The sequence below is a fragment of the Choristoneura fumiferana genome, chromosome 4 (genome assembly GCF_025370935.1).
Source record: "Choristoneura fumiferana chromosome 4, NRCan_CFum_1, whole genome shotgun sequence".
Classification (NCBI taxonomy): Eukaryota; Metazoa; Arthropoda; class Insecta; order Lepidoptera; family Tortricidae; genus Choristoneura; species Choristoneura fumiferana.
Window position 1 is genome coordinate 9436512 of NC_133475.1, and position 13001 is coordinate 9449512.

At 39.1% G+C, this 13001-nt stretch overlaps 2 protein-coding genes across 8 annotated transcripts in view; both read left to right on the forward strand.

Moving 5' to 3' along the window:
- The window catches only part of LOC141427423 (lachesin-like), a 211422-nt gene that overhangs the window by 150834 nt on the left and 47587 nt on the right, over nt 1-13001 (forward strand). The gene's annotated exons all lie outside the window — the stretch shown is intronic.
- rdx (BTB/POZ and MATH domain-containing protein rdx) overlaps nt 1-13001 on the forward strand; it is a 79882-nt gene that overhangs the window by 45810 nt on the left and 21071 nt on the right. For 2 of the 7 annotated variants that reach the window (XM_074086816.1, XM_074086814.1), the window contains one exon: nt 10284-10319. The exons of 2 other annotated variants lie outside the window; for them this stretch is intronic. Coding sequence is in view for 2 of the 5 variants with exons in the window: in XM_074086811.1 (XP_073942912.1) it covers nt 1218-1231; nt 10284-10319 (50 nt within the window). In the remaining 3 variants the exon portion in view is untranslated. Of the gene's footprint in view, nt 1-981; nt 1232-1788; nt 1808-10283; nt 10320-13001 lie in introns of those variants that run through there. 3 more of the 7 variants (XM_074086811.1, XM_074086812.1, XM_074086817.1) reach the window with 3 other exon arrangements.

The following is a 13001-nucleotide window of genomic DNA, read 5'->3' on the forward strand; positions in this document are numbered from 1 at the left end:
TAGCTACACACACTAGCCTTGCAAAACAGTTACAGAGTGCTGTCAGCAAAATGCTTGCTCCAAAAATTATATTTTAACATAAATATTAAATAATAACTTGTCTGTATAGAACCTCTGCTGCTCAAGCGAATGCTTTTTTTTTGATTTAAGTGTATTATTTTTAATGTTAGCTTTTGAGCGAGTATGATATGTATTTTTACAATACAATTGTTTAAATTCCACGATAACTCATAAACAAAGTATTTTTAAACCTTTGTCAAGTGGCAGTTTACCGTCATTGAGTATGTTAGATGTGTATATTGTAGCCGACAGCGGTAAGCGAGGTTCGTTGAGTGGGGTGGCTCAAGGTTCTGCACGGGGGCAACAACTTCTCCCTTCGTGCACTGAACTAACTTGCTGCAACTGAACTCGATCCTTTGTATCAATACTATAATTATTAGTGGACACTCGCAGAATTATACTTCACATACAACTTTATTTAGCTTCTAAATGCTTGCACATAGGTATCAGTTTCATGGAATTAAATAATTATCCAAATAGTTACTTTCGGGCTTAAAATAATATTTAAACCTTTTTTCAAAACTCTCTCGCCGGTCCTTGAAGTTTTACAGACCTTGTTTTTCAGTTCAGGATAAAAATCTCTACTATTGTTCTGAAATCGGGTCAAGTTCGCACTAAACAGTAATTGTTTGTTGATCATAAACGTTTGAACGATCCCGCCTCGTGCCAGGGAGTTTACGGCTTTCGCTCTACATAACTTTCAATACGGGCGGGGGGACGAAATTATGAAAATCGGTGACAATGAAGATGGGAACGGAAAAAGGGTCCGTGTTGCGCAGCTGTCCCGCGGGCCGCGGGCGACGGTCGCGCTCCGCCCTCGCAGCGCAACCCCGAGCCTCCGCGGGCGCCGCTCGCCGCGGAGCCCTACCGCCTCCCCTAGCCGCGCCACTGCCGGCACGGCACGGCCCGCTCGCCGCCACTCGCCACGCCAGTCGCCCGTCAGCCGTCGAGCGCACCTCACATCTGTCACGCTGTAGCGCGCGACCAACCAACCATGTGGTGAAGTGAAACTGTCAAACGAGATACAACTCGCATATCGGTGATTTGTTCCGTTTTATATACAACAATTTTCTTAACTTTATACTGATTGACTTGTGGTGAATTGTGATCTCGAAGTGGTGCCAACGTTTTGAAAAATTGGATTATACGAACGAATAATGGCCTTAGCCAGGTGAGCTATTTTGGTTGGTGGAGTCAACGCGGAACTAGTTTATTTGACCATGTTCGTCGAAGGACTTCGTCTTTTCGGTTGCCATAACGTTTGATTCTGAACATTTGCAAATAGGTACGGATAACAAACAATATTTGTGGTTGCGCGTTGTGTTTGTTTGACACTAATATTTGCTTTATTTTGATTAATTTTGATGAATGAAAACTTTCCCGTATTATGGTGTGTTGAATTCATGTATCATTATATTACAATGGGCGAAAGTTTCTGTACCCGCACGCGTATTTAACTTTCCTTGTTGTGTAAGCTGAACGCCGAACGGCGGTAGAGGGAGCAGCTTAGAAATCGAGTCACTTTTACAATTACCTTTATCATGAACTCATTAGTTAGTGGAAGACGTGATTAACTGATTAATAGTTGTTTAGTTGTAATAAAAGTATACGTTAATGTGTTATTATATTATAGTATATTGATACCGAAAGTTGAAGTGACGCTCTCTCCCCTGACATTCGCCCTCATGTATTCGTAGTAGCGACATCGACGTTTTCTCTTTATTCTTTAGCACCCTCGTTCGTCAAGGTAGGTAACCCTAAATAGTTTACCCTACTGTTACTTCGCCCACTTACATCTGATGTCGATGTTGTGTTTATTTTGAAATGTTTGCTCATGCGTTTTACGCCCGCGGTAAGTTTAATGACTAACTATTAATTTTGTTTCCTATTATATTACTGTATCTTGTGTTGTGTATAATCTTCTATAATAAATTGATAATGACTAAGTACTATTATGATAATGCACGTGGATTCTGATAACTCCTTTTATAACTGTTTTATCTAAATGTCGACTTTAACAGCACATTTATGAGATTAATGAAAACATTAAGTCGCTCGCTCTCCTCTCCGATATGTGTAATAAAAAGTAAGGACTCGTCTCTGCGAGCAGGTAGCAGGTTTGCTCAGGCCGGAAAGCCCTCATGTTCAACGTTTTTTTGTTAATTTTATACCTAACCTTAAGGTTATTTCCTTTGTTGTATTTATAATCTTCTGAATTTGGAATTGACCGTCAACTTTATTTGCGATTGTAAAGTTGGTCGATTGATCCGATAAATCGGTAACGCTGTATCCCTTAGACGCATAGAGAATATCTTGGCAGCCTTCTTAGATGGGGATTCTCCCTACCGGGGTCATTCGCCCCGCACGGCGGAAAGTGCAAGAAATAATGTTAACTTTGCGGGGGCTTCCGCCTTGATGCTCCACCGCCTGCACTCTATAGATACGACACAAAAGTACTCGTTAGTCTTTATTTGGGGTAAAGCAGAGTGACAATAAACTGACGCGATTAGTCTCCTCGTCGTCTTGCTGGTTAGAAATGTGCAAAGGAGAGAAACGCTGCAATTTCATTCTGATCTCTCCGCTCCGCGACTCTCCCCGAGATGAGCTCTATCAACGGCTACTGACTGGCACACTCTACATTCTTTACAAAGCGATGAAATTTACTTAGGATAGCTCGTTTACGATTTACAACCAATTAAGAACACATTTTTGTTTGCTTTAAATACTTGTTATGAACAAGTAATTAATTTATTTTCCTCCTTTTATAATTATTGATAAGCGTGATCCCATTTCATCTGTCGCTTCTTCTTGTAAATAAGCGTTACAGAGTCACGCCCATATTGACTGACCTCAAAAACCTTAGCACGTATCTTTATAAAATAAAGATACAATGAGAGCACAGCCGTGAAACAAGTACCTTCCCGAGTAAGTACCTACTCATTAACTAGGTTAAGCGAGCAACCCCAAGCGCCTGGCGGCTTGTAAACCAAGTATGTTCTACGGGAGCGTTTCGTAAGAGTATTGAATTTATCTGAGGGCAGTGCGAGTTTACTGAGCGCGAGATGTCGGCCAGGCCCGCTGCGCCCGCTCGCTGCTCCTGTTTCGCGGACGGCGGAATGCGATAACTAAACTGGGCTTTGGCGGCGACATGGTATTCCGTGTAAGATAACGCCCGGTTAAACTTAAACAGGGCCGTCACACCCAAAGCTGAATAATGAAACGCAAATCGTAAAGAATGTAGTCATTGAATGATAAGCTTGTTTGGCTCCTGGCCATAATCCAAGTTCTAATTGTGTCATGAATGTGCTAATGTTTTGAAATGATTTAAGTGGGCACGTCAAAATTGGTTTTAATTTGGTTGCATTATTTACAATCTGTCATACTTAATTGAGTTTATTAACCGACATCAAAAAAGAAGTAATTAATTCGACACGTATGAAAGTATGTAATATGGTCAGAATTGCACAGTTTTTGGATACTTATGCTAGTTTATTATATACCAGCTCCGAAATATATGTGCCAAATTTCATAAATGTATGTATGTATGTGGGTACCTATATTTGTGTCTGTACTATGTTTATCTCAGCATATATATCAAAAACTATAGGTCGAAAACATTTATTTCTTTCTTTTTAGTTACAGTTTTAAAAGCTGGTTTAAATTGTTTCTAGTATTAAGCGAAATTTACCAAAGAAAATTTATAATGTTTATATAAATCCTTAACATAAATTCCTATAAACCCAAGGAGTTTTACAGGAAAAGAAACCGCGCAATCGATCAGGAAGTTAATTTATATCCCCATTAGGTACATTTTTACTTTACAAAATTTTTGTCGTGTGCGAATCGAAACACTCTCCCACTCTTGACTCCACGTGAGTTCAATATTAACTCTAAAAAATAGAACAGACTGACGGGACCCTCCTGTTCAATCTGCTAAAATATACTATACGTCGTTGGCATTGATTGGAAAGCCTGTCACACTTTTCTATTAAGGTGTTTAAAGTATCTGTAAAAATTAAATCAAACTCATTAATATATAGATACCGTATAGGTTAAGATACAATAAATATTTTCAAAATGAGTAAAAATTACTGTTGTAACAATTATTTCCAACTATGCCTTATTATCGTGTTGTATACCTATTCTCGCAAGGCCAAGGCTATTTAAAAACTCGTAGCTTCTTGTATGTTTAAGCCAGCTATACACTACGGGTACAGATTAAAAATGACGTAAACGGATATTTTTCATACGGGGCCGTTTATCACGCGTTCTCTGAAACACCATGCGTACCAACCTACTTAACCCCGATCTTATCGTGAGTAGGTATAAGCTACTCAAATAACAATTTGCGCACTGCACGTCACATTAGATATATTTTAATCTATGACAACTCTATGCCTAAAATCACAAGTAAAGCGAAACATATATTTTAACTCTATATCAGTTTATTTCACAGGCAACGTTATCTATATGCACTTGTCACGTTTTTAAATACTAATTAAACATGATTAGGTACGTAATCTTTACGGTCAACACTACATCTTTGTAATAAAGATATTTTTTATAACTGTCGTGATAATCCACGTAAAGCTGGAAAGTGCTTTTCTACTATTTCTTCGGCTCAGTGCGTCACACACAGCGCGATGGCTCTTTGTATTCTCTCGATTATAGTTTCACCAACATCCACTCGCCTTTGTACGCTTTCATTCCAATCACACCCAACGCCGCGTAGTTTATTCAGTAAATGCCATGGCTGCTCCAAGATACTTAAACACTTATTGTCATTCGAATGAACGGACTCCGATGAAACCACACATAAAGGCCAAGGCTTGATAATCAAGCGTTTGTTGTTGAAAATGCGCTTAAGTCTCTGTGTTCCGTTTCTTCCGCACAAGGTTTCTCTACGCTTTACGCAAAGAAACATCTGTAGGCCGCCACGCTCCTTTAAGCATCTACGTCCTCACTAGTTTGCTTTTTTACCTTAGCTTACGTTAAGATACCGAATGATTGCACCGAGATTCGATTTATAATTTTAAAATCCCTACAATATTCTGCTAACACACGAATTATAGAGACAAAGGTCTCTTATGTTCTCTTTAATTTTTAATTGCTCCAGTCCGCCATATTTTAACAAATTATTGTGGCTTAACACCGGCGATCCTCAGTGGAAAGGAGGTGAGGAGTGTCGCAACGCTGCGCCGCCCGGCCGTCATTACCGAGCTGAAAGTGGCCGGTGAAACTGTGACGAGACCCGGTCACGTACGTTCTCTCGATTCGCATACACGCCGTGGATGCAATATTTGGAACGCCTATTTGACAAAACCGCTTGCCAACCTGGGTAAATCTTGAAGACCTACACTTTACTTGGTAAACTTATGTAATTAAATTATTTCCGATGGTCTTGTCTGCGTTAAATCTTTAAATAATGTAGGTATAGTATCCATAACCATGTTGTGTCATGGTGGTGGTTACAAGTAATATTACCGTGAGGCGATAATTTGCCGAGGGAGCAATTCGGAACAGGGACATTGCGCGTACTCCAACGCTTCATCGGAGAGTCGACCGCGTTGACCCATTTTGTGCGTAACACGGTATGGTACGTCGAGGAATCGATGATATAGCAACCGAATCTCGAGGTCTCGGCGGCGCTTCGCTGATCTGTGTCAGGGTTCTCCCCCGCGCGGTCCCTACGCCCTTTGTGCGCCCCTCTCTGCCTCCCGCCGGCAGTCGCTCTCAGGATCGACTGACTCGTAAAACTTACTCCAGCACTAATGCCTAACATGCCCTGATCTCATTACACCGCATAGCTACTGTTGCCGCGCAATCATTAATGTGATATTGCTCAAATTGCCGGTTAACTTAGAATGTGGCGTATTTTCATGTTTTCTGACTTCATTTTTGTGCACAGGCAGACTTATGAACTAATTGCTTGACTTCAAACTTTTATCAAGCGAAAGTAGGGCGTAGTTTTGAAGTAGAATTTTGAAACAATTTTGATATATTGCTTTTATTTTTGTCACATAAAATTGAATGAGCTTTAACTATTATGACAGTGCCCCCACTTCTACAAAGAAAAGTTGTCCACGCTTGAGGCCGACTCATTCACATTCAGAAGTTTACTTTCAAGGGTTTTTTATTCAGGCCGATCTAATGATAGACTTTATTTACTATTCTTTGTGAATTTTGACGACTTTATTCTTTCTTCAAGGACACAACAAACGTGACAGAATTTCTCTCGTATGTCTTTCATTAGTATGATTTTAATCCTAAAGAAAATAACAGCATAACTTATGTGTGAAAGTTGACTTGCATTACATCAATGAAAACCCATTTCGTAACCGAGACCATCGGTTTCGCACGGGTAGTCGCGATAGTTGTAGCATAAGTCGTCATAAGTTCCGCTAACCATAACTTCCCATGAACCATTTAACGTTAGAAGGGTGGAGTGGTGTGGGCGAGTGATGATCGACCTCTCGGCTTTGTCACCTTCGCGACAGTCGGTGCCACTGGCAGTGTCGCCTCACCGCCAATAGGAAGCAAAGCGGCCACAGATTGCTATTGGGCTTAAGGCCACTTTCAATGCACCATCTTTTACCTTGTGCCCCTTACCGCACCGCACGGCATGACCCGAAACCGACGTCAGCGGCCGCGATACCAAGGAGCATACGCACGTGTGGCTTCACTGTTCACACCCACGAGCCTAAGCTAAGTCTTATTCATGAGGCTACACTCAAGTCTCAACATCATCTCAAACACTTAAAACCCACTTAACTTCGCGTCGCGCCGCTAATGAAATAATTTTCATCAATGACATAATTCATGCATGATTTGCTTTGTAGCATTGCATTCAAGGTTTAATTAATAAAAAGAGTCCACATGCTCTACTTTGCTCGAAATTATTTCGATTACACCCTATGAATCACTAGTACAGTGTGTAATACTTGGATACCCTGCGGTGTGTAGCGCTCCCCGACACAATGATTAACGCATTGTTAAGATTTAGGAAAGTAGAACGGGGGCGTCAAATCCAAGGTCTCGGACGTACGTAGCTGAACAAAGTTATTATGTACCAATTTCGAGCTATCTTCAAATACCTATTATAGTACTGAGTACCTACTACCTTGAAAGACATACATTATTATATGAATAACCTCGAAAATGACATGTTTTTAATCGGCTCGACTTATAGTTGCTAAACTAAATAAATGACGATGTACCTAAATATATTACATTTGTCTTATATTACTTTAAAAGCATAAATTAATTTAAAGTAAATCAATGCTGCACTAGTAGCTAATTTAGATTTTACTAGTAAATGTTTTGAAGATTTGAATTTATTACAATTAATTGTTGAATAATGATCCAGCGCTGTGCGTATAATTTGACGTTTGTACTTGCGTTAGCAACATTTATAAAATCGGCGTGGTTCGCCATGCGAAGACCGAAAGTATGCGTTCGCCTCGTTGTGTGCGGCCTCAACCGAGTTTTGTCGATGCTTTCCCGAGCGGCGAACCGGGTCGCGTTCTCGATGTCGCTGTTGAGTTGAGCTCGCTCGCTGGTGCCGAGTACAGACTGTCGACTGCCGCGACCGGCCGCCGCACGCCGCCGCGCTTCGCTCACACCGACACACACCAACAGGCTACAAACGATCGAGATGTGCCAGGGTCAACGAACAATCAATCTAACCGTCCAATAAATCGATTGTATATTAAATTTACTCTACAATAAATCATTAATAATCGATTGTCGTACTGCTTTAAAACAAATTGCACATTTATGGCATACCTTATTGAAACAGTTAATAAAATAAATTGCAAAAGGCCGTGAAACGACGGGTTACAATTACGAGAATATTTATTGAGTATTCATGTCCGTATTTTATTGCATTTAAATACTGAAAGGGCATACAAAATATTAAAACCATTATACGGAACTTTGCGTTGAACAATTCAGGCAATAACGCGGGGACATACATACATAACTGCATGATAAGCGTTACATTCCAATGTAAGTATAATGAAAAAAAAAAAAACTACTTGGCTATACGTGTATGACAAGATTCCAGTAGCTGTGCTTTAATCACTGCTCTGTTGTCTAAGTTGTAAATGAGAATGACCTTTACACAGTGACAATATTATTAAATATAATCGACAGTAACGACCCTCGCTAGTGCTCAGGGAAGTGGGGTCATGCTAATATATATTAGGCTGAAGTCAAGGCCTTACCAATCGTTTTAGTCGTCTACCTAGTTATTCATAGGGTAATAAAAGCTGAGGCCGAACAGATCCGGCCTTCTTCATTAACGAATAGTAACACTAACATCAGTCGTGAAGGATTCACAAACAGACGAAGACTTCACAGTCGTTCGCGGCTCAGTCAGCATCGTAAATTTGCACCGGGTTGATATCTGTTTGCATATTCATAGTAAAACAATGTAGAACACGGTGCACTAGGGCCGCGGTGGCACAGTTTCTTGTTTGAGTTATAAATCAATCCGTCCCAGTTAGATTAGCGTTTCCACGCGGCGTCACTTCGGCATCAATGTCTTTGCTTTCGAAAAGGTTATTGCTAAACGCGTGTCGTGTGCCCGAAGTAGTTGCGGATTGTGTGGTGTTGTGTGTCGGTTTCGGTTCCCCGCGCTCGCCCACCTTGCCATCACGTGCGTTTCGCTCAATGTTGCATAATCGTCTCGCGCACTCTTGCTGTCGCTGCTCATTGTATTTAAAACACGCAAATAGGGCCAGCAATTGTTTCAAAATTATATCACATCTATCTTACGCATGTAAGTGTTGGTAAGTAACAAAACTTTTTAGCAAAGTCGTTTTGACATATGTTTCGACATTTTAAAAATTGATCTGCCATGCTTGAGCACCAAATAAATACTTATTAACAGTCAACCCTAATTAATGACAATGCGTTCAAATTATTAGATTAGCTGCGCTCAATGCTTTTCTGTGTAGTATGACAGTTCAATTCAGGTGTTCGTTTCTGTTAACAAAATAATTCCATTTTGCCAAGGAAAAGTTGCAATGACGCTCCGAACTTTTGGTAGCAATGATGCTAATTTCAACAGGTATAAAATGCATTGATTGTTTTGACATTAAAGAAAAAAAAACCGTACACGCCCGAAATAGGGTTCCGTAGCCATTACGAAAAAAATAAGTAATATTTTTCAAAGGATTTCGTATTTTGTAAGGAATATTCCAAGTTTATGTATATTTTCTTTATTTATTTATTTTTATTTGACTGGATGGCAAACGAGCAAATGGGTCTCCTGATGGTAAGAGATCACCACCGCCCATAAACATCTGCAACACCAGGGGTATTGCAGACGCGTTGCCAACCTAGAGGCCTAAGATGGGATACCCCACGTGCCAGTAATTTCACCGGCTGTCTTACTCTCCACGCCGAAACACAACAGTGCAAGCACTGCTGCTTCACGGCAGGATTAGCGAGCAAGATGGTATATGTAAGATGGTAGATGGTTTTACACCTTAGGTAGGCTGCTATTTACTCTTAAACTACTAATAATTCTCAAGAAAACTTAACCGTTATAGTTTACCTTGTAAGTTTGATATACTTACTACCATTCTGTTTTTTTTTTAAATTCCGCCTACCGGTTTAGATTTTAGAGGGACGCTCGATTTTAATGAAAATTTGCACTTTAAAGTTGAATATTTTGCAAACAAATCACTGAATCGAAAAATCGTTTTAGCAACCCCCTAATGGTTTTAAAAGACCTATCCAACGATTACCCCACACTACAAGGTTGGATAAAAAAAAATTGTCGGCATAGTTTACATATGTATTCGTGCATAATTACAGCTTTCTAGCATTGATAGTCCCTGAGCAAAGCCGCGGACGGACAGACAGACAGACATGGCGAAAATATAAGGGTTCCGTTTTTGCCATTTTGGCTACGGAACCCTAAAAACAGCTGCTAAAACTGTATAAACAATGTGTAGGTGGCATATTTGAACGGCTCGGCGGACTGTTCTCTGTAGTGAATTGGTCCGTCCGTCCTCGGCCTCGCGTTCGCTTCCGCATGGCGGCTTATCCTCGCTCCGCAGTGCCCATGATAGTCTCGCTGAAACCTTGATCCTAGACCTTCCAGCAACCTTCCCGACCGATCGATCGACAACAGTCTTTTAATTGTACTTACAAATTAATTTTCACATGACGTGTGAAGTTCTGAAGTTTCAACGTTTGCCTTATCTTTCTAGGTATAATCAACAAACTGGACGCTCATCTTGGTTGAAGTACGTAAACGATTTTAGATTTTTTTAATAATATAATTTATTTATATATCATCGTATTGCCTTGGGCAATTTTAATTCGTTACAATATTTAATTTTAACGCCGCGTGCAAGCAAGAAATCATCCGACGTCACTGCAGGCAGCTGCAAATGGAAGGTCGGGACGTGACGTATCACTTGCGACGTTGCATGGCTCTCCGCTTCAGTACGTTTATTATCTTTTAAACACTATATTTTTCAGTGCTACGCCTTACTTTACCTACAAATTACCTTGAGCTTCCCGTCCACCTTTCCTTATGAAAGAAACCATACCAGCAATTATTTTGGATACACTACAATGCCATTCGCAATGAGTCATAAATATAAATAAGTGTCAGGAAACAAATTGACTACTAAGGGCGATCAGTTTAAACAATTGCTCGGCATTTTGATTGAATTTTATCGTTGGACTACCGAGGCCTTTGATTATTTCCTATTAATTATTGAATTAGTAGGTACGTGACATGAAACGTTAACCTAATATGGAAAACAATGGGGACCCCATTGGCGCGTTCCATTTTATAACAGTTTTGTATTAGCTTACGTTGACGCGATTTTGGACCTATGCCAAGAATCTAATAGATCTCAAAGTGATATCTGGAGTCCATATGTATACGCTTAAGTATACGAGTACAGTAGGTTCGTAGCATATAATAATTATCGATTATTAATGCCATACTTTATCTTATTTCTTTCAAATAATTATTTGTAAAATAAACATACTTCAGTCGAAATAAAAATTTATACCTGCTGATAATGATTACAATACGGTATTTGACTATTTTACATGTTTTATAAATTAAAACTTCATAATGCCTGTTATCGAATAGAGAAACGATTTTTAGGCTACCTTTACAAACAACAAAGTTATAAAGGTTTAATATTCAAGATTAGACAAGAGATATACATACTTGCATGAGACGTCACACGCAAGTAGCGCCATACTTGCTGCATAGAGAAATAGACAAGACAGTTATATCGATTTTTCAAAAACTCACTATAAATCCAATTTTCAATTTATTTGTTTTTCCTTCGCTAAACACTGTCTGCATATCTATATTTTCATAATAATATATAAGACATGGCAAATTCAGGAGTTGTCAAATACCGTATTGTTATATGTATATTGTATTCCGATCCAATTTATGACAAGCGTAAACAAAGACGCCATTAACCCTACCATAGACATTTAGTGATTTTTACATCAACCTATTGCAAAATAATTAATCTGTTCAGTAAATCTATTATTTATTAATTGAATAGATCAACGTATTTTTGTCTATTTTATTATTTACAATACTTGATTCAATTCCAAAGATTAAATAATTAAAGACTTTATTCAATTATAAAAGCAGTAACTATTTTTTAATTTTAAGGAAAGTAAATAAAAATCGCTTATTCATCCGCGCATTACTCGATTTAAAAAATGTCAAATTTTCCACCATCTCTACGCTAGTCTATGCTACTACAGATTTATACACATGTTTCAATCATGAAATAACGTCAGATTTTGACGAAGATTTTTCAAATGAAAAATAAATACTGAAATCAAGTGAGTTTTGGTGAAAAAATTTAAAGATTAGACATCTAGTTAAAAGACACGAATTATAGATAATGTGTTATTGATTCGATCCAATGGGTGTTTATACAAGAATTTTGATGAAATCGTTTTGTTTACACTTTTAATAAATTGGATAGGCATAACGTATATAGAATAGATAGGTACATATTTTTCTGCTGCCATTTTACCACTTTACCATACATTGATTATTTTTAATCTTTCAATGTCATATCGATAACAGTAGTAGGTATGGTATGTACCTCATTGTATATGCCTCGTACAGTCCTGACTGTGTACATCTTGTTTATCATTTTTCTTTATAAGTGAAACAAAAAAAAAAAACTTTATGGGCATACTAAATTTCCTGTTTTCGTATTAAAATTAATATTTCCCCGGTTATCCCGGTGGGCTTGAGTGAGTCTATGAATAAACGTTTATTGACAGTTAGTCTGTATTACTTCAATGTTACATCATTTTTTAGTTGTTGATGGTCAACTGCGCGTACCTATTGTATGCTAGCAACAACAAAAACACAGTTGTTTTGTAGTCATTGGGTTTTATAATTCATGTACTTACTTAAACACTTCCTCGTTCCATCTTTATAAATCAGTTTCCTATCTCATCTTCTCTTATCGAGTGCATAGCATGTTTAACATAACTTAGCAATTATGGTGTAATCTATTACAATTACTTGAGAATAAATTACTCGTAACGTTGGGTTCGTTTGTATTTGCACTAGGTAAGGTACTCGCATCTTGTAATAGAATTGTTAATTACAACAAGTAAGCTACCTAAGCTGTAAACGTGAACAAAGTGTTGATTGTAGCGCGGTCACCTTGCGCGTCCTCGCACATCTCGGACGAATAGAGGTGGCATTATTAGTTCCGCGTTCGCTTGCACGCGGCGAGCGCGCGGGTTCGCGGAATGTGTGTGAGCAGCCGCTAACTTGAGAGTGAAGGAGCGATCGTTCGATGCCCATAGGCAACTGGGCTACTGGTCTGTAATCATCATCATCCCAGCCTATATACGTCCCACTGCTAGGCACAGGCCTCCTCTCAGAATGTGAGGGTTTGGGCCGTAGTTCC